The following is a 26,643-nucleotide window of genomic DNA, read 5'->3' on the forward strand; positions in this document are numbered from 1 at the left end:
AGCCGCTCCACAGCATGTGGGATCTTCCCAGACCAGGGCACGAACCCGTGTCCCCTGCATCGGCAGGCGGACTCTCAACCACTGCGCCACCAGGGAAGCCCGGCTTTGTGACTTTTAAAGCTTATTTATCTGAAATATAAACCATTATAAAGATGTAAGTTTGATGCTCATTCTTTGGCACAAATTTTGTGGATTCAGAAGTAAAACATTACCAGAAATAGGAAAGTCCCATCTATTTGTGTATTTCTTGCCAAAGTATATTAGTTTTCAATTCAAAGAACAATATTTGGGACTTCTAAGTAGTTAGTGGTCTTTTTTTTTTTTTTTTTAAAGTCAAGCATGTACACTTAGAACGTATAGAGTTTAGATTTGGGTTATTTCAGAACCAGTGTTCCCCTGGTGGATTTCTATTGTCAGTGGTGAACAAGTAGTAAATTGGGTGAGATGAGAAATTAGGATTTTCATACTGGCAGCATTTTTCCCTCCCTCCCTCTTTCTCTCTCTTTCCTTCTTTCTTTCTACATTCTGAGGTATGTTAGGTTTCAGCATGATGAAATTTTGGGCAGGGGGGCTGGGGAATGGACACAGTTCAGCCTATAACATATAGGGAAAGGAAGATGGAATGAAATCAGATGGCATAAAGCACAGTTAAAAGAAAATGGAGGGGGAAAGAGGCGGGGATGGTGGTGGTGGGATGAACTGGCAGATTGGGATTGACATATATACACTAATGTGTATAAATAGGTAACTAATAAGAACCTGCTGTATAAAAAATAAAATTCAAAAATTCAAAGGAAAAAAAAAGTGGATAGGGTGGAGCTTTTAAACTTTAATTTGCTTTTATATGTGTAGGGGGTAAAATTTCTTTTCTAGGTTCTCTGGCTGGGGCCCTGTAAATTAGACTGAGGAAAGACAGATTAACAAGAGAAAACAAACAAGTTTATTAGTGTGTCCTCACACCTAGCAGTACTTAGAGATGAGTAACTCAAAGAGATGAGTAGAATTTGGGATCTCTATATCTTCACAGGGAAAAAGGATACTTAATAGAAAAAGCAAATGACTTTTGAGAAAAGATAGATAACTGGGTCCTTAGGAGTTTGTGGCAATGTCTGGGTGTGGTGGTGCTGGATTTTTTGTTTGTTTGTTTCCCCAAAGGAGAAGATTAGAGTTGCTCCAGGGGACGGGATTAATAAATTCTTTTGAGAGGCACTGCTTTGAGGTAGGTAAGGGATTTCAGGAACTCACATGCCTTCAGCTCAAAATTTTTCTTATGTCAAATTGGCATATTTTGGGGATAGCATATCCTGATCCTTTCACATACTTGTATAAATGCCCTAATATTAGCTAGTATTGTTCTTTACCTTTTTTCAGAACAGGAAAACCTATGCCATTAGCTATCCATGCTTTGTTCTGTAAGAACTTGATTTAAATTAGAATTCATAAAGACATTGCAGAAACAGAGACGGTAGTAGTGGTTTGCGTCCTAGGTATAAGTTTTAGAATATAACTTCTCATTTAACCATCATTTGGGATGAGACGCTGTATAAAATGAAAAAGCTTTAAATTATTTGTTATTTTATTTAGGTCCTTTGGAGTTTTTGTGAATTTTTATTTGGAACAAGCTATAAAAATAATTTTTCATTCTCATTGAATTATTGGACCTATAATTTTAAGAGTTTCCAACAAAAAGTTTCTAAAAAGTTGTTGGAAAAGTAACATCCTATCACAGACACCTCAAAACAGTATTTAGCTTCATGTCAAAATAGGTAATAAAAATTTTTATACATCCTAAAACACTTGAGTTTTCATTTTTATTTCAGAAGACTTTAAAATATAATGTATGGTGGTGGTAGAATTAGAGGTCAAAATGTCCAAATTTTTGTGTAGTTCATTTTGATTTAGGTACAGTCTTAAAATATTGCATTTGTTTCATAAGTGTTTTATTGGTATTGGTAAATTGTATCAGGGTTTTTTTTTTGTTTTTTGGGTTTTTTTCCTTAACCTTTCTTGTAATGAACCAGTACAGTTTGGGATAGAAGTAGAATGTTTCTGTAGTGTCTTGACAATTTTTAAAGTATTTTAGGAAATTGGTATGACAGATTCTGCCATGGCACGCACTTATATTTGAAAGAATTTTGAAAAAGGAAGACTAACAATGGTATTGATCATTTTGCTTTTTCAAGTTCCACTTTTGAGATTATTATGTAGTTGTAAATATGAAACATTTATTAGTAAACTTAGACATTAATGTTCAGAAAATTTGATTTCTTCATTGACTAATATGTAAGCTGTATATTGAAATGAGTACAGTTGCCCAGTTGGCTTCTCCCTCATTTTAAAAAACTGAGTTTACTGTGTTTAGATTGGGCTGGCAACTTGAAATTTTTATTGATGCAATTGAGAGAGGCTTCCAAAAAGTTAAGTTTAGAATGCAAGAACAGTGGATACCCATTGTGATGATTGTAATTTTAAAAAACCTTTTAATTATGGAAATTTTCAAACATACGTATAAGTAGAGAGACTGTACACTTACTTATACTAACATTTATAAACATATGGACAACCTTGTTTCAGTGACACCCGTGTTCAGCGTTCCCTTTTTCTTTTTAAAGCAAATTCCAGATGTATTGATTTAATTGCGAAGACTTCTGTATATGTCCTTTTATTACAGATGACCCTTGAGCAGGGTGGGGGTGGGGGTTGGGGTGCTGTCCATCCATACAGAAAATCTTCACGGTTGGCCCTCCACACCTGATGCTCCACATCCTTGGATCCAACCAACCTCAGGTCGTGAAGTGCTATAGTATGTATTTAGTGGGAAAAAAAAAATCCATGTATAAGTGGACCCTCACAGTTCTAAACCTTGTTCTTTAAGGGTCCACTGTACCAGCATTGCACTAACAGTCATCACATCTAAAGTGATTAGTAATTTCTTAAAGTCATTTAATATTCAGCTCATGTTCAAATTTTTGACTTTCATAATTTTCACTTTTTAAACTTGGTTGAGTAAGGATTTATGTAAGGGCCACATGTTGTATTTGATTGCTCTGCCTATGAAAGCTATTTATTTGTTGAAGAAACCAGATCATTTAACTCATCGTGTGATCTGCATTTGGTGGATTACTTCCTTCATTTGTCCTTTAATTTGTTTCTCTATGTTGAATTTCCTGCAAATTGTTAGTTAGATTTCAGATTCTGTAAGGGTTGGCGGCAAGAATAACTTGTGCTGTGTACATAGATAGTGCTGCATACATCCTATTGTGTCATGTCAGGAGACACTTGATAACTCATCTTTGTGATAAGACTATTGTAATTTAAAAAAATAAGTGTCATTGAGATAGTTTATAATAAAATTATCCAGTTTAAGTGCACAATTTGATGAGTTTTAACAAGTGTATAGTTTGTATAATCATCACCACAATTAGGATAAATACTCAGTTACCCTTGAAAATTTCTTCCTTCACTTTGTAGTCATTTCCGTCCTCCCCAGGCCCTTCACCTGCACTCCGCTGATCTAGTTTCTGTCACTATATTTTTGCCTTTTCTAGAATTTCATTATAATTGAAATCTTGTAGTAGTCAGATCATTGTAATTTAAAGGAGGTATAAGAAGATAATTTTGGCCAGGAGCTGTATAGATCTAATACCTTCTATTTTTATACGACAGGGACTTGCCATGAGGTGTTGAAGCCTTGTTTCGCTGAGTTGGAGAGACTGGACCTAAATGGCGCAGCATGACTTTGCTCCAGCCTGGCTTAATTTTCCTACCCCACCATCATCAACAAAGGTATTTTTTCTTGCATCTCTCTTTTCTTTTTGTCTTTCTGTCTGCCTCTGTTTAGTTCATGTTCTACACAGATGTAGTTAAACTAAAGCTTAATGTTTTTGTCATAAAATACTTTTTATATTATTTTCTAAGTTATTTTATATTTAATCTGTTGGTTTTTATTATTTAAGAAGTCAATTTTCAATATACCATCAACATACTAAACCATTTACTTCAAAAGTTGTTTTTTGAAAGTTCTGCATTTTAAAATTCAAACCAGGTAAGTACATTGCACATTACTTTTGCATCTTACCTTTTCCTATACTATTCTTCTGATAACTTGCTTTACTTACTTTCCTATAGATAATGTTTTTTAAAAAAACCAGAAGTTTTTGAAGTCTTTTCTTATAACCAGAAGACTTCTTTTTCAAATAAATGAGACTGTGAATGGCATATTACTCAAATTTTAGGAGTTCTGAGAACTTTGCAGTGTTGTTACGTATCAGGTGACTCACTAATTTAAAAATGTTCATTTTACATAACCAAAACAGGACATAGTTTGTTATAAGACTTGCTTGACATTGAAATTGTCATCCACTTACAAGGCATGCTAAGAGGGACCTTGAAATTGATTAGAATCAATCTGTCTGGCTCAATAGCTGTCTTCCACTTTGTTTTTTCCATAGTGCAAAGGAATCAAGAGGGGGTCTTGATCATCTGCTTGCCTGTTAATCAAGCTCTGCCATGCTAAGGCATTCATCTAGGACCTTTTGGGGGTACAGGCAGTTCTTATAGAAGAGTTTACTAAAACAACTCTTATAGGAACAGTTTTACAATTTGGAAGGTTGTTCCCCATTAAGGACTTGTCAGATCATAATATATTGAAAAAGCTGCATTGGAGAGAGAAAATTTTCCTAGACAGGGGATTTTTAAAGTTTGAAGATGGCTCTTAATGATCATGTGAACTGACTTTATTTTATACAGATGGTTCTCTGGAAGGTTAATTGGCCTGTTTTCATGTAATTAGTGTGAGCCTAGACTACAATCTAGGATGCATTTTCTATTCTGTAATATTTCCATAGGACTCATTTTGGAATTTCATAAAATGATTGAACATTTCATTTCATAGACATAAAATGGATCATAGTTGTTAGGAAATGTAGACTATTACTGAGAAGTAACTGAGATCACTTCTTAGTTACAGGCTCTGCCCCCTTTCCTCTTCTTTTTAGGTCTCTGAAATTTGCTTCGCTGTTGCTGCTGTTGTTTGTGTCCACCCCCCACCCCCCAGGCTGCTCTCAGTTATGCTTTTCCTGGGTTCATTTTTTTCCAGGCCTACTTCAGAGCCTGGATACATACGAGTTTCTTGCTCCTCCCTTTGTTTGCTTTTTCTCTTTAGTTCATTTTCTCTGAAATTAGTATAAGACTTGTTTTCTTTTTTTTTTTAATGTCCCCACCCCCCCACCCCCCCACCCCCCCACCCCCCACCCCCCACCCCCCAGGCTGCTCTCAGTTATGCTTTCCCTGGGTTCATTTTTTTCCAGGCCTACTTTAGAGCCTGGATACGTATGAGTTTCTTGCTCCTCCCTTTGTTTCCTTTTTCTCTTTAGTTCATTTTCTCTGAAATGAGTATAAGACTTGTTTTCATTTTTTTTAATGTCTATTTATGCACTTTGCCCATTTTATTTATTTATTTATTTATTTATTTATTTATTTATTTATTTATTTCTGTGTTGGGTCTTAGTTGCTGCACACGGGCTTTCTCTAGTTGTGGCGAGCGGGAGCTCCTCTTCATTGTGGTACGTGGGCTTCTCATTGTGGTGGCTTCTCTTGTTTCAGAGCAGGGGCTCCAGGTGCGCGGGCTCAGTGGTTGTGGCACGTGGGCTCAGTAGTTGTGGCTCAGGGGCTCTAGAGTGCAGGCTCAGTAGTTGTGGTGCCTGGGCTTAGTTGCTCTGCGGCATGTGGGATCTTCCCGGACCAGGGCTCGAACCCGTGTCCCCTGCATTGGCAGGTGGATTCTTAACCATTGTGCCACCAGAGAAGCCCTAGAATCAGACTCTTGAATCCTTACTGCTTTCTAGAACCAGACTCTTGATCTGGTTATATAGATCATGAATGAAGATGATGATTTTGAGACTTGGGATTGCCTCTTCTAAATGATCAGTTATTCTAATTTATTTTAAATTACCTGCAGAAAGTAGTATCAGTTTGAACTCTTAACTAGCAGTATTTTAAACTATCTCCTTAGACCTTACCCAAAGTGGTTTTGACGAACACAAATAAGTGTACACTTTTAGTAATGACTTCTTATACTGCTTTTATCTCTCAAAATCACTGTTCATGGATTCTCCGTTATAATTAATCTCTTGTTTTCTGCCAGAGCCCTTTAATCTTATCCTGAATAAATAGGATAGACTTAAATTACTGTTGGGTTCTCTATTTCAACTTAGCGGGGTTTTTTTTTATTTTATTTTATTTTTTTATACAGCAGGTTCTTATTACTTATCTATTTTATACATATTAGTGTATATATGTCAATCCCAATCTCCCAATTCATCCCATCACCACCCTGCCTCAATTCAGTGTTAAGTCTTTTCTTTGTTATTTGAAGGGATGATAGGAGCACTTGAGTTAAGGGTAGCAGTATTTTCAGCACTGCACCTGAGCAGTTTTCTGAGGTGTACAGAAGTTTAGCCCCATCATGTGGTGAAATTTTAAACTGCATGTGGTTGTTTATGTCTATGAACTGGGGCATTGGCTTTTGAACTATTGATTGGGACCCAGTAAGAAATTTTACATAATGTTTTTAAATGCACATTGATATAACTAAAACAGAAGTCATTTACCTGTGTTCTTCTTTCTCTTTTGGTCTTTTTTATTCCAATAAAAAATGCAAATTGCTACTAATCTCATGTCCTTTATAATGGGCCCTGACCTGCAGTTTGAAAAGTAACATTGTAATTACTTTCCTTCAGTAATGTAAGCAGTGTCGGTTTGTTTAGGCTAAGAGAGGATGAGAAAATGTAGTCTGACTTGTAGTTGAGTTCATTGAAACTTCTTGTTTACTACATAGTTTCTGTTAACTTTTGATTTAGGTATTCTGGGAATCAGAAAATTGTGCTATATTTTGAAAAAGAATTCAGAAAAAGATTTAAAATGTAATAACTAGTGTTTCTTGAGTCATTACTGCATACCAGTCACTGTGTAAAACACTTTATAAGAAGGCTAACAAAAATCATAAGAGGTAAAGTACTGTTTTCTTCTCCCCACTTACGTATGAGGAAACTGAGGTTGAGTGAGATAAGTAACCTGACCCAAAATGCTAGAATTAGGATAGGAGCCCATGTGTGCCTGACTTTGAAGATTAATCAGCTTAATAACTTTCTTTTCTTGATTATTAAGTAGACCAATTTTTAGAAGTGAAATACCAGGACGTTTTTATGCATACACCAGAATATATTTTTATCCTGGTTTGGATAAACAAATGAAATTGCTTTTTTTTTTTCTTTACTTCAAGGATAGCATCTCCAATATATTTCTATACTTAGTACATGGGTATCTAACTCTTCAGTGGCTTTGTACAGTTGACCCTTGAACAATATGGGTTTGACTTATTTGTGTTCATGTACTTGGACTTTTTTCCAATAAATATGTACTGTAGTACTGTGTGATCTGTGGATACAGAGGGCCGACTGTAATGTTATACATGGATTTTTGACTGCGCAGAGGGTCGGTACCCCAACCCCCTGCATTGTTCAACTGTCAACTGTAATCTTCTATTGGGTGAATTTACAGAGATTAATTGGTTACTTATTAATGGATTAAGCCACAGGAATGCCTGGGCATCTCTTGATTATATATTTGTAGGGGAAATTCCTAGCAGCAGAATCAGCGAATTGGAAGATTTATACATTTTGGTAGATAGTGCCTAATTGCTCTCCAAAAAGGTTATACCAACTTATAATCCTATAAAAATTTTATAAGGGGGGACCAGTTTTTTCAGTTTTGGCAACACTGGATGTTTTCCCATTTTTTTCATCTGCGTGAAATTGGATGAAAAATGGCACTTCGTTGTTTTGATTTGCATTATTATGGTTGAGCATATTTTTGTGTTAGGAACTGTTTCTAAGAACTTACTTATTCATGTAATTTATTTCTTAGTGATTTATTTGTAATACCTCTTTTCATATTGAGGGGTTTGTTTGCTGTATATTCTGCAGATATTTCCCTCCAGTGTGTTTGTCTTGATAATTCTAAAAGAACCATGTGGATGGTTCTAATAAAATATTTAAACATACAAAGAAGCATAAAGAATAATTAAACGAACACTTAACCATCCAAGAGTCACATCTTAACATTTTGTCATGTTAGTTCTGTATCTCTTCTAGAAATAAACAATTGAAGTCTGCTGTATACTTCATCACAGTCTGTTTTCTGTCTTCATTTTTTCCCCAGAGGTATTCTCGATGCATGTTCTTATATTATTACTAAGTATGTGAATATCAATAAATAGTATTGTTCTGTATGTTTAGGGCTTCCCTGGTGGCGCAGTAGTTGAGAGTCCGCCTGCCGTTGCAAGGGACACGGGTTCATGCCCCGGTCCGGGAAGATCCCACATGCTGCGGAGCGGCTAGGCCCGTGAGCCATGGCTGCTAAGCCTTCGCATCTGGAGCCTGTGCTCCGCAGCGGGAGAGGCCACAACAGTGAGAGGCCCGCGTACAGCAAAAAATAAATAAATAAATAAATAAATAAAATAAATAGTATTGTTCTGTATGTTTAAAAACATTTATATAAACGATTATCATTTATGTCTGCACCTTGTTTTTATATTCATTATATCTTCGAGATTTTTTTCCCCTGTTGATACCTGCAGATATGCTGTAATTATCTTAAAGCTCTGTACAGTAATCTTTTTTGTGCCTCTGTATCACATTTCATTTGTCTCATTAATTTGAGATTGTTTATATCTTTAGGCTACTCTAGAGAGAACTGTAATGACTATTCATGTACTGTCTCCTTGTATACATGGATGAGAATTCTTTGTTTATTTGTTTGTTGCATTGGCTCTTCGTTGCTGCGCACGGGCTTTCCCTAGTTGCGTCGAGTGGGGGCTACTCTGTTGCAGTGCACGGGCCTCTCACTGTTGTGGCCTCTCCTGTTGCGGAGCACAGGCTCTGGACACGCAGGCTCAGTGGCCACGGCTCACGGGCCCAGCTGCTCTGCGGCATGTGGGATCTTCCCGGACCAGGGCACGAACCCATGTCCCCTGCATCGGCAGGCGGACTCTCAACCACTGTGCCACCAGGGAAGCCCCTGGTGGTTTCTCTTGTTGTGGATTATGGGCTCTAGGCGCGCGGGCTTCAGTAGTTGTGACTTGCAGGCTCAGTAGTTGCGGTGCACGGGCTTAGTTGCTCCGCAGCATGTGGGATCTTCCTGGACCAGGGCTTGAACCCGTGTCCCCTGCATTGGCAGGTGGATTCTTAACCACTGTGCCACCAGGGAAGTCCTGGATAAGAATTCTTTTGGCCTCTGCTTCTCAAACATTAATGGCTATGAAAATAACCTGGGAATTTTGTTAAAATGCAGATTCTAATTTCAGTAGGTCTCTAATGGGGTCCTAGTCCTAACAGTCTCAAAATGCTGTTGATTCTGCTTGTCTGTGGACCACACTTTGAATAGCAAGGCTCTAACCTGTAGTTAAAAGAAAAATTGCCGGAATTTAGTTCTATATTGCTAAATTCCTCTTCCATGTGGTATGCGGATTTATACCCCTGTATGCTGTGCGTAACTATTGTCTTTACTTTGTACTCTTGCCAAAACTTCGTCAGATTATCAGTTAACATTTTTGCCAATCTTTGTTGTGAAATGTATTTTCACTGTTTCTTGGACATTGGCTTATATTTCTTTGAATTGCTTGTTCACATCCTTTGTTATTTCTTTTGGGTTGCCTTTTGGGGGGGGATTGGTTTTGGAATGTGTGTGTGTGTGTGTGTGTGTGTGTGTGTGTGTGTGTGTGATCTTTAATATTTTAAGTAAAGTCACATAGTTCTTTTTTTGGGGGGTACGCGGGCCTCTCACTGCTGTGGCCTCTCCCGTTGAGGAGCACAGGCTCTGGACGCGCAGGCTCAGCGGCCATGGCTCACGGGCCCAGCCGCTCCGCGGCATGTGGAATCTTCCCGGACTGGGGCACGAACCCGTGTCCCCTGCATCGGCAGGCAGACTCTCAACCACCGCGCCACCAGGGAAGCCCCACATAGTTCTTTTTTTGTCTCCCATGTATTTCACTAGATATATGTTCAAGTACTCTATAGTACTTGTTGCTATCTTAAATGCTGTTTTAAAAAGCTTTCATATTAAGTCTTTGTTGCAGATATATTGTCTCTTGTGTTAGTATTGTTTCTAGCAACCTTCAGTAGTTTTTACTCTAATGTCTTTTGGATTTTTTAATGTGGAAAAACGTTCATTCACAAATAATATCAGTTTTCTCTCTGCATTTTCAGTCATCTTACTTGTGTTTCTTATTCATATTTTATTGTGCTGGCTATATGTCAGAGTCTGTGAAGGCTCTGAAATTTTATCCTACTTTCAAGGTAACTATAACAAGGTAGCCTGTTACTGTTTCATGGATGCTGGCAAAAGACGTGAGACTTCCTGAGACTTCCGGGTCAGAGACAAAGAGCTTTATTTTTTATTTATTTATTTTTATTTATTTATTTTTGGTTGCATTGGGTCTTCGTTGCTGCGCGTGGGCTTTCTGTAGTTGTGGCAAGTGGGGCCTACTCTTTGTTGTGGTGTGTAGGCTTCTTGTTGCAGTGGCTTCTCTTGTTGCGGAGTATGGGTTCTAGGTGCGTATAGTGCCACAACTTCAGTAGTTGTGGCACACAGGCTCACTAGTTGTGGCTCGTGGGCTCTAGAGTGCAGGCTCAGTAGTTATGGCTCGCGGACTCTAGAGTGCAGGCTCAGTAGTTGTGGTGCACGGGCTTAGTTGCTCCGCGGCATGTGGGGTCTTCCTGGACCAGGGCTCAAACCCATGTCCCCTGCATTGGTAGGCGTATTCTTTTTTTTTTTTTGCAGTACGCGGGCCTCTCACCGCTGTGGCCTCTCCCGTTGTGGAGCACAGGCTCAGCGGCCATGGCTCACGGGCCCAGCCGCTCCACGGCATGTGGGATCCTCCCGGACCGGGGCACGAACCCGTGTCCCCTGCATTGGCGGACAGACTCTCAACCACTGCGCCACCAGGGAAGCCTGATAGGCGTATTCTTAACCACTGCGCCACCAGGGAAGTCCCAGAGAGCTTTATTACTTTTAGCACAACAAGCAGTACAGCATGATTTTGGCACTGGTTCTTCATGTCCCTTAAAACCTCTGGGAGTTGACATGGAGGGGGCCCAGGTGGATGCTGTTCTTGCACTGAGAGGGAAATCTACCGCATTTATAAGAAGTCTGCTCTTTGTCTCAGAGTAGGACGTTACCTGTTCCTCAATGTTCTCTGAGAACATAACCCTGAGAAATGAGCCATACAAAGAGCTGTCAAGGCCTTGCATTCTTGGCATACAATAAGAACATTTAGGGATGCTCAGGGCCCATGATTGGTTGCTTGTCCCAATAGTCCACCCATCAGCCATACATGTTTTTGGCCAAATTTGAATTTTCACATGGTTGTACCACTCACTCAGCTACTCTGATTAACCTGACAGACAGAGGCTAGAACCAAATCCATTTAATTTGTCTTACACAGCATTTAATGAAGGCTACTACCAGTGTTCCAAGCAGCACAGTGAGTGAGACCAGGATTTAGCCAATTGTGAATAACTTGTGGGGGGACCAGTAAATGATTTATTTCAGCCAACCAGTATATGGTCTAAGACCACTCTGTTATATCCATTAAAATCCATTCAAGGGAGGGACTTCCCTGGCAGTCCAGTGGTTAAGGTAAGACTCCACGCTTCCACTGCAGAGGTGCAGGTTCCATCCCCAGTCAGGGAACTAAGATCTCGCATGCTGCGCAGCATGCGCCCCCCACCCCCCAAATCCACTCAAGGGAAACTGACTTGAGGTTTGGTGTTATTACCTACAGTTATAGGGGCAATAAGATGGGCCCCAAAGCAACATTTATCCTCAATAGAAGACATTCTGTGGCTTATCTTCCCCCACCCCCCGTCCCTTTTACAAACATACCACCCAGAGGGACACAGATCACTCCAGTTTGTCCAAAGAGACACAGATCACTCCAATTTGTTGTTAAACTTGATTTGGATTACTATTACACTGGTTTGGTTAAGAAGCATGGACAGTGTCATCATTAGTTGCAACCTCAGTTGCTATACATGGCATAACCTAAGACCACTTAAGTGTTAAGAGAATCATATAAATTTTTATTAGAATGAAATAGGTTGTACAGGTAGGGAATATGGAATGTCCATTGAGTACTTTGAATATTGGCCCATGGCAAGGTTACCTTTTTTTTTTTTTTTTTTTTTTGCGGTACGCGGGCCTCTCACTGTTGTGGCCTCTCCCTCTGCGGAGCACAGGCTCTGGACGCGCAGGCTCAGCCATGGCTCACAGGCCCAGCCACTCCGCAGCATGTGGGATCTTCCCGGACCAGGGCACGAACCCGCGTCCCCTGCATCGGCAGGCGGACTCTCAACCACTGCACCACCAGGGAAGCCCGCACCCAGATTTTTTTATCTAGAGGAACTGGACGTGACTGGGAGAGGGGCATTTTAAAATGATTTTCAGAGACCCATTATAAAGGTGTCTCACCCTCACCTTGGTCTACATTGGACACTATGGTGGGGACTTGGTGAGAAGTGTACACAAGCAAATGGTCATTGTCTATATGTGTAGGACCATGCCAGTTCAACAAGAGAATCCAGGTGGCCAAACCAGATTGTTTGGATTCCTTTTTGGTTGGCCATCAGCCTGAGGGGTGGCCTGGCCTGCAGTTGTTCTTAGGGGAAAGAAAGAAACATCATGTCAAGATAATCAGGGCAGAATCTTGAATTTTTGATGTAGGTCTGTATAATCTCATAACTCTCCACTTATTTCATCCTGATGATTACCCAGGAAGTGGCTAAGAGGAGATGATCCTTTTTTGGCTATGCTGCATTCATTGACCAGACTGTCTTACTAAGATGTGAGAAGAAATGAGGGATGTGTTAAAATGCTTGTCAGTACTTGTGGATAGGGAATATGGAATGTTCATTGAGTACTTTGAATATTGGCTCATTGCAGGGATGACCTTTTTGACAAAAGATGTACTGTTAGTGGAATGTTAGTGGTCTGGAATATGCCAAAAACATTACATGAATTAATTTCAAGAGCCACAATAGTGTGACCAGAGTTAGCCCATCAGACTGCAGCAGTAACAGTGTAGCCTGAAAAAGTTTCAGTGGTAGTGAGACTCCATTGAGAGCTCCATGAAGTACTCAAAGGTTCGATGTAGTTCTCGTGTGATATGGTCTTCTTCACAGTGAGACAAATGGACCAACTTTTGACAAGAGTCACGAGTTGGCATGCAGTGGTGGCTTCTGCATCAGAAAGATAAAGTCTTTTATTTTGTAGCCAGTCTATGATAGTGGGTGTGTTCCATGTCTGGTGTGATGGTGGATCTAGGTGGTGTGCCAAAGACTTGATCAGCATTGTAATTTCAGTCGTTCTCAGTGCCATTCACTCTCATCAGACAGCAAGCCTTACTGAATCAACATTAGTGACTCAGATTGCCTCAGCAACAGCTGCAGTTTCCCACAGTGTGTGACCCCAAAGAGATGTTTTTAATCTGCTAGTCTGTTGTTTTTCAGGTGACAGACGAGAAGACTAGGCCATTGGCAACAGACCAAGAGTTAGAAAAATATAGAATGTCTTGTCCTAAAGAATATTATCTAAGGCGAGGGTCGTAGCTTTTATGTTGTTCTGTTTAGCTGATTAGCACTTAACCCATTTGGTTTTCCAGAGTTGGGGCTGGATGGCTGCTGTGTGCACCATCATCTTTTAACTTAGTTGAAGCATCAGTGAGCCAGGCGCAGGCGTTTAAGGGAACTTTTCTGATTTGAGAGGCTTATTGAAATAGTGGCTTATAGTGGCTTGTTACAGGTGACAGGCGGGGGAATAAAGTTTACTCCAAAGCGTAGTTGCCACTTCTAGGGCTAGGCCAGCTGTGCTGTTGAACACACGATTTCCATTTGGTCAAGAGCCCTCTTGGGCTCTTGATTGGTGTACCACTTTATTGGTGAGTCCTTAGTTTGAGTTGTTTGCTTTCAATAAGAGCTCAGCATTAGGACAAGAGCCACTTTTTCTTCTTTTTTTTCTTTTGGCTGTGCAGCTTCTGGGATCTTAGTTCTCCGACCAGGGATTGAACATTGAACCTGGGCCACGGCAGTGAAAGCCTGGAATCCTAACCGCTAGGCCACCAGGGAACTCCCCGCATTCCATTTTAAAAAGGAGTGTACTTGGTGCGTGTGTCAGGCAGATGGCTCTGCCTTACTGGGAAATAGCCTCTTTGAATACTCCAGGGCCGTCAAGTCTTCAGCCACATAATCTGATTTTCTTTTCTTTCCTTCTGGGAGCTGTGCTTTTTATTAGACCACTTGGAAGGGGATGGGAATCACCTGTCAACCTGTGACATTTCCTGAATGGGATAATCTTGAGCATTTTCAGTACAAGCATGTAGCATTAGCACTAACTGTAAAACACAACAGTTCATTGAGTTGGCCTAATAGCCCCACCTGCAAGATTGCTTTTAATTTCTCTCTCCTGCTGAATTTTTTTCCAAACTATTGGCCACCTTGGGGCACTGGGGTGCCTTTTCCCACTATGGGGACACAGACTAAGGAGTTTATTAGTACATGCATATCAGAGTTACAGTCTAAGCTTTCAGGAGATTACGTGATTTCTTTAGCTTGGAATGTGGGAAAGTACAGGGTGGAGAGAAAGACTGCTCCTTTGGGGATTGCATGGGTGGCTTGGAGGCTTTTGCTGTTCTGGCTTCTGAAGCCAGGATTGGTGTTGCCTTCTCTCTTGTGTACCTCCTGGGCCCAGCAAACACTCAGGCTGGGGCCTTTCATGCCCCCATGTACCGTACTGCCATGGCTTTGCCCCATACTGAAAACTTTCAGCCACTCTTATGCTTAGTACTGTCTCTCCTCCATGGGAGTGGTTAGGATGGTGTCTTGGGTACCTGTGTGCAACAGAACTAAAAGAGGTTGTCTCTTTCTTAAGTTCTCGCACAGTTGACTTTCTTGTTGAAGCAGCTGAGTTTGATGTGGGGAAGGAAGGGATCAGGGAGTACGAAGAGCACAGAATACTCTGTGCTTTTTCTTTGTTTCTCTCTGCCTTTTCTTTGTTTCCAGTACTAGCAGCAGTTCAGCTTAATAAACTTACTTCTAATGTTTTCAGTCTTTCCAAAACTCTCTATATTCATTGCTCTTCCGCTTTGGAGACCTCTTGACTTCGGCAGCCACAGCCATATTGCCTTTCAGGTGGGACCCCATCTCATGGCAATACATCCCTTCCTTCGACTCAGAGGAGATTTGCAACAATGAGAGCACTGTATGGACACCTTGTTTCAGTCCTGCCCCTTGCCACTTGGTCGCTAAACAGTGAGGGACCCTCACTTCCACCCATCACTTGGGTGAGAGCAATTGCTGCCAGATCCTGGAGAGTCTTCTCCTATGCCCCAGTCTGGCCCAAGAGACCATACCCTTGTTTTTCTTTTTCCAGAAGGTTTTAACTCTGAGAGCGTGACATCCTCATCACCAAAACTGTTAGGGTCTGTGAAGGGCTTGGGTTTTTACTCTACTTAAAAGCTTAGCAAGCTAGCCTGTTACCGTTGTTTCATGGATGCTGGCAGAAGACAGATAATCAAAGGCTTTACCTTTCATGCACAGAAGCAGCATGAGGATGAAGCCAGGGGCAGTAGGGGAACTTGCACCAGTTAAGTCCCACAGCAGCCATGTGGAGGGGCCCAGTTGGATGAAATGGGTATGTGCAGTGGGTTTGTGTTGTAACTGAGGAACTCTACTCTTTGTCCTGGAGAGAATTGTAATATTAGTACAATCCAGAGGAATGGTCAGGGCATTAAAACAAAAAAGCTCTGGAGTTCAGATTGTGATTTTATCAGACTAATGGATTAATATTGGGGAAAAACAGCAACCTTTATGAATCATTGTGAGTTTTTATACATTTCTAATTCTTTAAAATCATTTTTACACATTCTTCCTTTGATAAATTTTCTTTTAAAACATGTGCTTTGGAGAAGAGGAGTTTGGAAATAAACCCACAGAACTTAAAATAGAACTAGCTTCATTTGCCATAATTTTCTGATGTTGAAGAAAACCTTGAGCTATTTAAATCAAATAGTGTGTGATATACAATATTACATTTTGTTATAAAATAAGGGTACTATATTTGCTTTGATTTCCTTACAGCGGTCTTTTACCTTTAAAGTTTTTGGATAAATATAGTTGTTGAGCTCAGAATGGTGCTCTTGTTTCTGTTAGGTAGAAAAAAATAGATGAACAATGGAACTCATCTTATAAGTTACCAGTTACCAAACACATTGAAAATAACTATAAAATGTTCTTCTTAACCATTTAAAATTCTTGGAAATAAATTAAGCCAGAGTATTACTAGTTTTTCAAGTTATAGTTAAGTTGTATATGTATGTTTACCTGTATGCTTATAATCTGTTTCAGTCGTCACTGAATTTTGAAAAGCATTCTGAAAACTTTTCATGGACAGAAAATCGTTATGATGTGAATCGTCGACGACACAACTCTTCAGATGGCTTTGATTCTGGAATTGGACGTCCTAACGGAGGTAAAATTTGCTAAGGAACAGTAGAGTTTAAGAATAATTTTCTTCACATTCTTATGAGAATGTTTTGATTGTGATTAAATCTTTAAGCATACCCATCTTCTTTGAATTTATACTACTTTACCATTATTAAATAAAGGTAACTTTGGAAGGAAAGAAAAAAATGGATGGCGTACACATGGAAGAAATGGTACTGAAAACATAAATCATCGAGGGGGATACCATGGTGGAAGTTCCCGTTCTCGTAGCAGTATTTTCCATTCTGGAAAAAGCCAGGGCCTACATGAAAACAGCATACCTGACAGTGAAACGGGGAGGAAAGAAGACAAGAGAGAACGCAAACAGTTTGAGGCTGAGGATTTTGTAAGTTTCTTATAATTTTAATACAAATGAGGTTTCTGTAAGTGCTGTGTAAGCATCAAGTCTCTCTCAGATTTTATCAGCACAGCTCATTTTCTACAGAGATCACACTTGACAGGTTCAATTATTTATTTATTTATAAAATATTTATTTATTTATTTGGCTGCACCGGGTCTAAATTGCAGCACGTGGGATCTTTAGTTGCGGCATGCAGGCTCTAGTTCCCTGACCAGGGATCGAACCCAGGCCCCCTGCATTGGGAGCTTGGAGTCCCAATCACTGGACCGCTAGGGAAGTCCCTCAATTATTTTTTTTATTTTTTATTTTTTTGCGGTATGCAGGCCTCTCACTGTTGTGGCCTCTCCCGTTGCGGAGCACAGGCTCCGGATGCGTAGGCTCAGCGGCCATGGCTCACGGGTCTAGCTGCTCCGCGGCATGTGGGATCTTCCTAGACCGGGGCACGAACCCATGTCCCCTGCATCGGCAGGTGGATTCTCAACCACTGCGCCACCAGGGAAGCCCTCCTCAATTATTTTTAATCCTTACATTTTGTGAGGCTTTTTGTACATAACTCTTCCCTTCCCCAGTCTTCTTCCTCCTTCCCTCCTACTTATATTCCTGTGTCTCACTGTGTGGTTTTTTAAAACTTTGGATAAATTTATGTCATTTTTCTCTTCATAGCGATTTAAACAAATTCCCTTTTCTAGAGAGTAAACATCTAATAAGATTAGCTTTAGAGTACACATTCAGTGCTCACCTCAGTTTTCTTTTTAATACCCTGAGCATCACTTTTTGAAATATAAATTTGTACTTTGCTTTGAAAATGAGCATGTTTAACTAAACATTCAGTGATGCAAACCTAACAGAAAAGTTGAAGAATTGTCTGATTTTCCTCTTCCCTGCTCTTGACCTTATGCTAAGAAAGGATGATTTCTCATATTGATGCAAAGACTACATTCTCTTAACGTTTGCCTTTTTAAAAAAATTCATACTTTTTCCTCACGTAGTTGGGGATGAGGAGAATATTTAAAGACCCTTCTTTTGTTTTCTTCAACTTGGAGTGAGTGTAGATAGTAACCATTTTAATTGTTAGCAGAATAAGCAGAAAGTAATATTTATGAATAATTAGTGTTTAGTAGTTAAGAGTTCATTATATTATGTCTGTCAGATTTTTCTGTATAGTTTTGAGATTACCTTTATTTTTTTAGTTTTAAAATATTTACTTATTTGGCTGCGCCGTGTCTTAGTTGCGGCACATGGGATCTTTAGTTGCAGCATGTGGGATCTAGTTCCCTGACCAGAGATCAAACCCTGGGCCCCTGCATTGGGAGCATGGAGTCTTAGCCACTGGACCACCAGGGAAGTCCCTAAGATTACTTTTAAAAGGATTTTTTTCTTAAATGTGAGCAGTTTAAACATTTATTGTATTATTTTTATTCCAACTTTTTTTCAGCCATCTTTAAATCCTGAGTATGAGAGAGAACCAAATCAGAATAAGTCTTTAGCTGCAGGTGTATGGGGTAAGTAATTCTTGATCTATCTTTGAGGGATATAAAATGTTATTTTTAGGTTTCACATTTGTGTTGTTTAAAATAAATAGGCTAGAATTAAACTTTCTCTTAAATACCTGTTTTTGATGTGCTAAGCTACAAAAAAGGTAGCACTTACCTTTTAAAAACCAAGATATTGCAGATAGCAGAAGATCTTGATTTGGATAGTTGATTTACATGTTAGTACCATTAAGTACACTCAAATATGCATTTTGAAAAAATGGTCGTAAGTTAATGTAATGAATTAAAGTCATTTTGAGAGCAGCCTGATAATCTAACGAAACAAAAAATTTACTTTAACTTAATTTGTAGTTTTTCGAAGTTGAAAACTTAACTGGAAAGATAAGTACTTTTAATCAATCATAGTGTGATATAAAAAATTAATTTTTTTACTTATGAGAATGGTTATACATAGACAGTATTAAAAAATAATTGTATAAATTTTGCCTACCGAACTAGTCTGTTTGAAATTATTTGCCTTTTTGATTGTCAGATCTTAATGAGTTTTTCTGGTAATAACTCCCTTTTCTTTAAAACTGCTGAGAGTTTAATTTGATAGCATCTTACAGAAGATTAAACTGCACTCATATAGTACAACTTAGTTAGCTTTTTAGAGATTCAAGTGAAGTTTAAAATAATGGAAGAAACTTAAAATATGAAGATTTGATATCTGAAAAATAAATTTAATTATTTGATACCAAATTCAGAGGTGATGTATCCACTTTGGAACTTGTACACATGTTCATTTGTGTTTTCTATTGAAAATCAACAACTTACCAAAACAAAAGGATTGTGGCTTAGGACAGCATACTAGTCCTAACAATAAAGGCATTATTTTAAACTTTGCCACTTCCTGTGCTGTTCTTTATTGTATTTATGGGGTGATACGCTGGGGGAATTATTTTGTTTCTTTTGATCTCCCAATTTAAGGGCTTCTTGTGGGTGGGGGTGGGGGTGGTCAGACACTTTTGTTAGAACCATGTGAATGGCATTGTTTTTTCTGTATTGCAAATTAGTATTTCTGCCACTCTCCCCAGGCCTACACGCCCAGACACACACATACCCAACCAAAAAAATCTCCCAAGCTCCTCTCTTAGGTATGTTTCCTTATTATTCAGTTTTTCTGGGAACAGCTGATTGCATAAGAATATAGAACCACCTGGAAGGTGTTAAATAAAATCTCTAAGAAATTAGGAATAATTTGGATTTGATTAAAATGAAAGTAAATAAAAAATCAAGAATGCTAGTGAGCATTTGTCATATAAAACTACCTATAGATACTATTGGTACTGATCCTTGGTTAATATAATAATTTGAGAAATGATTTAAAGGCAAATACATCTTTGAAAATATTGAGAATAAAATGTATTAATATAAAGATTTTGGTTCTCCTGTTTCAGGGTTGGTCTAAGGATTTTGGGCACTAGTTGAAAAGATGTTTAAAAGGAAGATGTACTCTTTACTGTGTCTTAGGTAAACTAAAAATACTGTGTCTTAGGTAAACTAAAAAGTGTGTCTGCATTAGAAAATGGTTAATTGTGGCTTGATTAATTGTTAAATTCCCAGTACTTCCCATAGGAATACAATGAAACTTTCATTGTATCACACTTCACTATTCCTTTCTTACTTTACCCCCCTGGGTTCCCAAATATTGTTTTCCCCATTGCAACATTTAAAATAGCTATGTTCCTGAGGAAGACATGAGAGAATTTTAGGAAGGACTTCAGTAGAACTTTTCTAGTGCTACTTCCTTCCAGGTAAGTCAAAATTTAATAACAGAAATGTAATATGTATTAAAAAGCAAACACCACCAGTTTGTCCCTGAAACTGTCCTTTTGTAGATCAAAAATTGCAAGAGTCTAAACATAATATCCCAAATAAAAAAGACTTTGAGTGAAAGTAGTCAAGCTATTTAAACTATAGTTAAATATAAGTTTAATTCTACTTAGAGTTTAATTAGCTTTATTGGAAACACCCTACATTTATATCTGTAACTTCTGTAGTGTTTTGATCTTAACCAGGATCACTGTTGCTTGATGCATAAGATTAATATTTACTAATTAATTTATCTCATATACCTAATAATTTAAAACTAAACAAAAATTTAAGGCACTTCAGTGTGCCTGTGAGAATTTTAAAATAATTTACCTGGGTGACTGATGTGGGTAGTGAGAAAGAGAGAAAATGTTGTGTTTGTGTGTTTGTATGCAATTGGAGACATTAGTGACTATCAAATTGATTTGTGTGTTTTTAGAAGTCCTGCTGGCTATTTGTGTTGGCATAATGTCAGGAACATATCACTAGCAGAGCCTAACATTTTGTGCTTAAGATACTAAATAATGAAAAACTTCAGTCACTAGTAATTAACTTAAGCATAGTCTTGTTTCAGCTCAGCATATACATTTGTGTTTATTCCTTGAGAATTTGATGAATTTATTCCTGAGTTTTTCTCAGATTTGATACAGTACTTAAGAGCATCAAGGCTCATCTTTAAGAACTGTATTCTTTTTTTTAGCTTTCTAAATCAAAGCAAATTGGTGACCAGCTCTTTTTTTTTTTGGCTGTGTTGGGTCTTCGTTGCTGCACACTAGTTTTCTCTAGTTGCGTCAAGCGGGAGCTATTCTTCATTGTGGTGTGTGGGCTTCTCATTGTGGTGGCTTCTCTTGTATGGGCTCTAGGCACACTAGCTCCAGTAGTTGTGGTGCACAGGCTCAGTAGTTGTGGCTCGTAGGGTCTAAAGCGCAGGCTCAGTAGTTGTGGTGCACGGGCTTAGTTGCTCTGTGGCATGTGGGGTCTTCCCTGACCAGGGATCGAACTCGTGTCCCCTGCATTGGCAGGCGGATTCTTAACCACTGTGCTACCAGGGAAGTCCCTGGTGACCAGTTCTTATAGGTGGGTTGTTCTCTAGAGAATTCTAATGGTATTAACCACTAGCATACAGGTTGAGTGACATGATTGCACTAAATTCGTTTAGGTCATGAAAACAAGTGAAGTTTTTAAAGTGACTTTGTAAAAGGATTAAGAGAAGGGAATAATCTTTATCAAATTTCTTTGTATAAAAGCATTCTGTTGGTAGATTGTTTATATATTGATATGACTACACTTTCCTTCAATGTCTTTCTTTTATGAAAACATTTGTTAACATAACAAGAAGAAAAAGGTAATGCAACACATGTTCAAGGTTGAGAAGGAAAAATTAATAGTTTGATTAGACAACTTGACACAAGTAAATTTTATTTGTTCAGAGTTACACGTAGCGTTCATCATTTAAGTTGTTTTTGTTTTAGAAATATATTTACTTAAGCCCACTCTTTTTTCATATGAGTAACATGGGGACCTTGTTAAAGGAAAGAACAGCATACTCCTGCTTTGACATAAATTATGTTAGTGAAACTCATTTGATTAAAACTCTCATACTACTATAAAACAAAAGATTTGTACATTAAATAAAAAATTCAAAACCAGCAAAATTCAAACAACCTCAATCTGTATAAAAACTTAAAATATTCTTCTGTTTTAAAATTAGTGTTCAACTGGATTTAATTGCTGTGGTACTGATTGTTTGCTTTTGATATTTGTATGTTATTGTATTTTATGTGGTTAAGTTTCCTCTTCAAATTAGTGTGAAAACTTAATTAAAATACTGTTTATCCTTCCCTTGGCTGTATGCTTTTATTCACACATTAAAGTTGCCTCTTATGTCAAGATGAGCAAATTAAATTATTAACTGGCATCACTGTGATGGTGAGGGAAAGAGCGGACCCCTGACTTAGTAATGAACACTTACAAGCCTCTTAATTTTGACCATTCAGTACAGACTTGTTATTAGTATTTTAGTTGGAGATAGTATACATTTTGAAGTATCTGACCTAGCAATACTTTAATTTCCATTTTCTCCAGTAGTATAATATAGTGGTTAAGTGCATTGGTTTTAGAATCAGATAGGTCTGGGCCCTAATGTTAGGTCTTTTACTTATTAATTATTTAGACTTTGGGAAGATTACTTAATCTCTGAGTGAATTTTCTTGTCTGTGAAATGAGGAGGATCACTATACTAACACTAATGGAAAAAGCACTGTTAATATTAAATTGTCTACTGTGTCATATCCTTGGTCATGTCACAGGTGTTTAATACATGTTAGCTAATTATGTTGAAATCCAATAAGTGAGGGAGATTCTGGTACATTTAATAAAAGGCAAAAAAGAGTGTCCTAAGTGATAGATTGAAAAGATAAAAGTAAAAACTGATTGAATCAGAATGTATATATGTATGTATAAGGCAACTATATGGAGAATATAGTTAAAGACAGAAAAGAAGATGAGGAATTGAGATGTCAGCTCTGACTTATGTCTGGCCAGCTTACTTTGTATCAATATTATACATGGCAGTATTTTAATTCTAATCTTTCTTCAAAGGCTTGAGCCTTTCCCCTCCACCATTGGCTTTGGATTTAAAGGAACAAAACTAATTATAACATTCAAAGATACTGGGAGAGCATGAAATAATAAGATAATAAAAGGATATTTAAAGTCAGTTGTTATCAGATCACAGTTGTCTGTGAGGATAGAGGGAAATAATGATATGAAAATCCAAAACATTTGCCTTTAGATATTTTGAAGGCAATTTGAATAAGAGTAACTGTTTATATGAGCTTGATAATAAGCACATACGACTTATAGAAGGAAGTCACCAAAGTCACTTACTTTCTAATTCTTGTTTATAAGTGTTAAAGTCTTTCATCAGTACATAAATTTTCTCTTTAAAAAACTGAACAATTTGGGTCTTTTTCATGTAGTTTACCAGTTGATAAAGTAAATGGAGAAAGTGTAGGAGTCGTCATTGGATACTGTTTGAATCCAACAGATTCAACACTTTAACTCAGAAGGTTTGTGTGAGGAGAATTTGTAGAGATAATCTATGAATAGATGAGCCAGTTTATAAGTAATATAAATGAGGCAAAATTAAGTTACTAGTGCTGCCATCACCCTTTCCATTACTTATATGTGATAATTACCATCAAGAACTAACTTCCCCTCCCTCCCCTCCTTCCTCCCCTTCTCCCCCTCCCTCACCCCTCCCCCTCCCCCCAATACTCCCCCTGCCCCCATTCATTCTTTTTGGCTTGTTTGTTCTTGTATTGTTATTTAACACATTCTTTTTTTTTTTTTTTTTTGCGGTACGCGGGGCTCTCACTGTTGTGGCCTCTCCCGTTGCGCCGGAAGCGCAGGCTCAGCGGCCATGGCTCACGGGCCCAGCCGCTCCGCGGCATGTGGGATCTTCCCGGACCGGGGCACGAGCCCGTGTCCCCTGCGTCGGCAGGCGGACTCTCAACCACTGCACCACCAGAGAAGCCCTAACACATTCTTATTAATTCAAGCTCTCAGATAGGGTGTCTCTCGATCAAAAGCAGGGTCTCTGGAGTCCAAGTCCTCAGTCTCATGATACCAGCAGTTCAGTAACCAGCAGCTGCTGGTCTTGGAGAATCTCTCTGGAGAGGCTGCAGCTCACCCTGGGGACATAGACACTGGTGGCACACACACTTGGGAACACTCTACCACGTGAACACCACTGCTGGTGGCCACCATTCTGGCCCATTAGACTAAGAACACTTTTCTCGTTCTTAAACAGGCAGGTTTATGTAGTATGTTCAGCATAGTTATATAAGGTATAGGTTAGTCTTTATTAAAGGTGTTTATTTTATAATTTTTCTCATCTTCCATACTCGTGGATTTTAGGTTTAAATTTTAGGTTTAAAATTCTTGAAAAAGGATACCTTTTATTTGAAATACAATTGGAAACCTATTATAGTGGAGATTGTATATGACTTCTGGACATTTTTTGTAGTATTTGGTTTAAAGAAAGCATTTCACTGCAACTCTGAGACAGGAACTGTTTTTCATTTTACAGATGAGAGATTAACTAGTGAGGTTAGAGCAAGTATTAAAATTCTGTAAATCTGGCACAAAAACACATGGTCTTAACCTCTGTACTATTTGACTGTGAATACTTCGTAAGTACATCAGCACTATGTCTGCTGCTCTTTCCTCCCAATCCCTATCATCATCTTTTAGGTACCTTTATCATCTTTTACTTTACTACCTCTCTTCTATGACTGATTTCTTCGGCTTCACCCTTCTTCTTTATAGGAAATTCTCTCATTCTTTGCACTGAAGACCTCTTTGAGGAAACTGTCAGAATATTTCTTGCTCTTAGGTGTCTAGAAATCCTGTTTTAGGAAAGGTGAACTTTGTAGTCAGGAATTATATTGAGGCTTAAACAATGCCTGCTTGCTTATCTGTTCTCCTCTTCTGTCTTCTAGTTTTGATCAATGATGATTTACATATAAAAATATTTTCTTTTTCTTCTTGTACCTTCAGCTTTCAATGTGGGATCATTTTACTTCTGCCTAAAGTATCAATACGTTGTTTAGGATTTACTTTAGTAAAGATCTTTTCTTGGTGATTGATTTTTGTCTGAAAAGATTTCATTTCTGTCTTCTGCCTTATGTGGCACTTCCAAGTCCCAGTTCTACAATCTAGGATTCTAAAGGGCAGATTAGCCCCTTCCTCAGCTGTTGGGTTCCTTTGTGCACACACTCTAAGCTGAAGTTTTTTCCTTTACTTCACTCTCTAGAAATATGTGTTGAGGTCATCCATTGCTGATGAACCTTCTCCTGTTCTTTCTTCTTTTTAAAATAAATTTATTTATTTATTTTTGGTTGCGTTGGGTCTTCGTTGCTGTGCACGGGCTTTCTCTAGTTGCAGCGAGTGGGGGCTACTCTTCGTTGTGGTGCACGGACTTCTCATTGTGGTGGCTTCTCTTGTTGCAGAGCATGGGCTCTAGGCGTGTGGGCTTCAGTAGTTGCGGCGCATGGGCTTAGTCGCTCCGAGGCATGTGGGATCTTCCCGGAACAGGGATCGAACCTGTGTCCCCTGCATTGGCAAGTGGCTTCTTAACCACTGCGCCACCAGGGAAGTCCCCTTCTCCTCTTCTTTACTGTTGTATTTGTTTTCCTCCCTTATAGTAATTCTAACATAAGGATCTAGAAGAGAAAGAAGATAAACTTGTTTGCTTAGTTCGTAATATTGGAATAGAAGTCTTCATCTGTCATGTTTGAACTTACTTAATTGTGCTGTACTGATAGAAATACCCCCTGCTTTAACACCTGAATTCCTCTGAGATCAGACCTTGCAAACCCTTACTACCTTTTGCATTTCCCAGCATCAGTCACTCATTCTTCAGATTCCTGAGCTTCATTTAATTTAGGTTTTGAGTACCAGACTGTTAAGATTTTATCTTATATTTTAATTTAAAGAATTGCTAATTACAAGAATTTTAGTTATGCTGTAACCATCTGTTTACCAGAAGTAATTGTAACTTAAATTGTTTAGCACTTTCTAGCGTTCTTCATTGGCCTCTGTTTGAGATCATTATTCTTCATTTTCGTTTTGACTTCATTTTGTTAGTTTTGCAGAAAAACTATATATTGGTGATGTAATTTGTGTGCTTATGTGCCTGAAAATATCTTTCTTAGCCTTAATATCTTGGGCCTTTGTAGGCAGCTGAGCAGTTGGAATGTTTGCCCTAGTAGATAAACTTTCAGTGTTTAACTTTCAGAAAGATGAATCTTTTCTCACTTTGCTTTAGGTTCTTGTTGTGTTTGTTTGTTTTTGCCGCAACACACAGCATGCGGTATCTTAGTTCCCTGACCAGGGATTGAACCTGGGCCCTGGCAGTGAAAGCGCTGAGTCCTAACCACTGGACTGCCAAGGAATTGCCAGGTCCTTGTTCTTTAATCCTTTAGCATTACAGTAAATGACATACCATATCAGGTCTATAGTTTGAAGAGTTCGAAGTTTCAGATGGACTTCGAGAGTCCCATGTCCCTAGGAGTCATTGTTTAGTTTAGTTTTTGAGATAATCCAGTAGGAAGTTTGGTTTGTTTGATGCAGGGCATCATCATATACATCTGTGCTACTCACCATCTCACAGAGTCATATCTTAAGCTAATTTTAATTTAGTTTTTCTGCGATTTCTTTCTTTGAGTTAATTCTTTTCTTCTAAACTCTCCAACTGTGAAACTGATGCTTTCATAGTTTTTCTAAGGGAAGAAGGACATACGTCACTGCCATAATTGTGAATATGCTCACTGTA

The 26,643-nt window shown here is 38.6% G+C and overlaps 1 protein-coding gene across 3 annotated transcripts in view; it reads left to right on the plus strand.

Moving 5' to 3' along the window:
- Nucleotides 1–26,643, plus strand: part of GPBP1 (GC-rich promoter binding protein 1) — a 73,892-nt gene that overhangs the window by 31,881 nt on the left and 15,368 nt on the right. For 2 of the 3 annotated variants that reach the window (XM_081233007.1, XM_081233008.1), the window contains exons 3-7: nucleotides 3,667–3,786; nucleotides 16,458–16,581; nucleotides 16,718–16,941; nucleotides 18,392–18,458; nucleotides 19,526–19,585. In XM_081233007.1, the coding sequence (XP_081089133.1) occupies nucleotides 3,724–3,786; nucleotides 16,458–16,581; nucleotides 16,718–16,941; nucleotides 18,392–18,458; nucleotides 19,526–19,585 (538 nt within the window). In that variant the 5' untranslated portion in view covers nucleotides 3,667–3,723. The remainder of the gene's footprint in view (nucleotides 1–3,666; nucleotides 3,787–16,457; nucleotides 16,582–16,717; nucleotides 16,942–18,391; nucleotides 18,459–19,525; nucleotides 19,586–26,643) is intronic. The other variant, XM_081233009.1, reaches the window with a different exon arrangement.

Source organism: Mesoplodon bidens (assembly GCF_964165515.1).
Source record: "Mesoplodon bidens genome assembly, chromosome: 4".
Taxonomy (NCBI): domain Eukaryota; kingdom Metazoa; phylum Chordata; class Mammalia; order Artiodactyla; family Ziphiidae; genus Mesoplodon; species Mesoplodon bidens.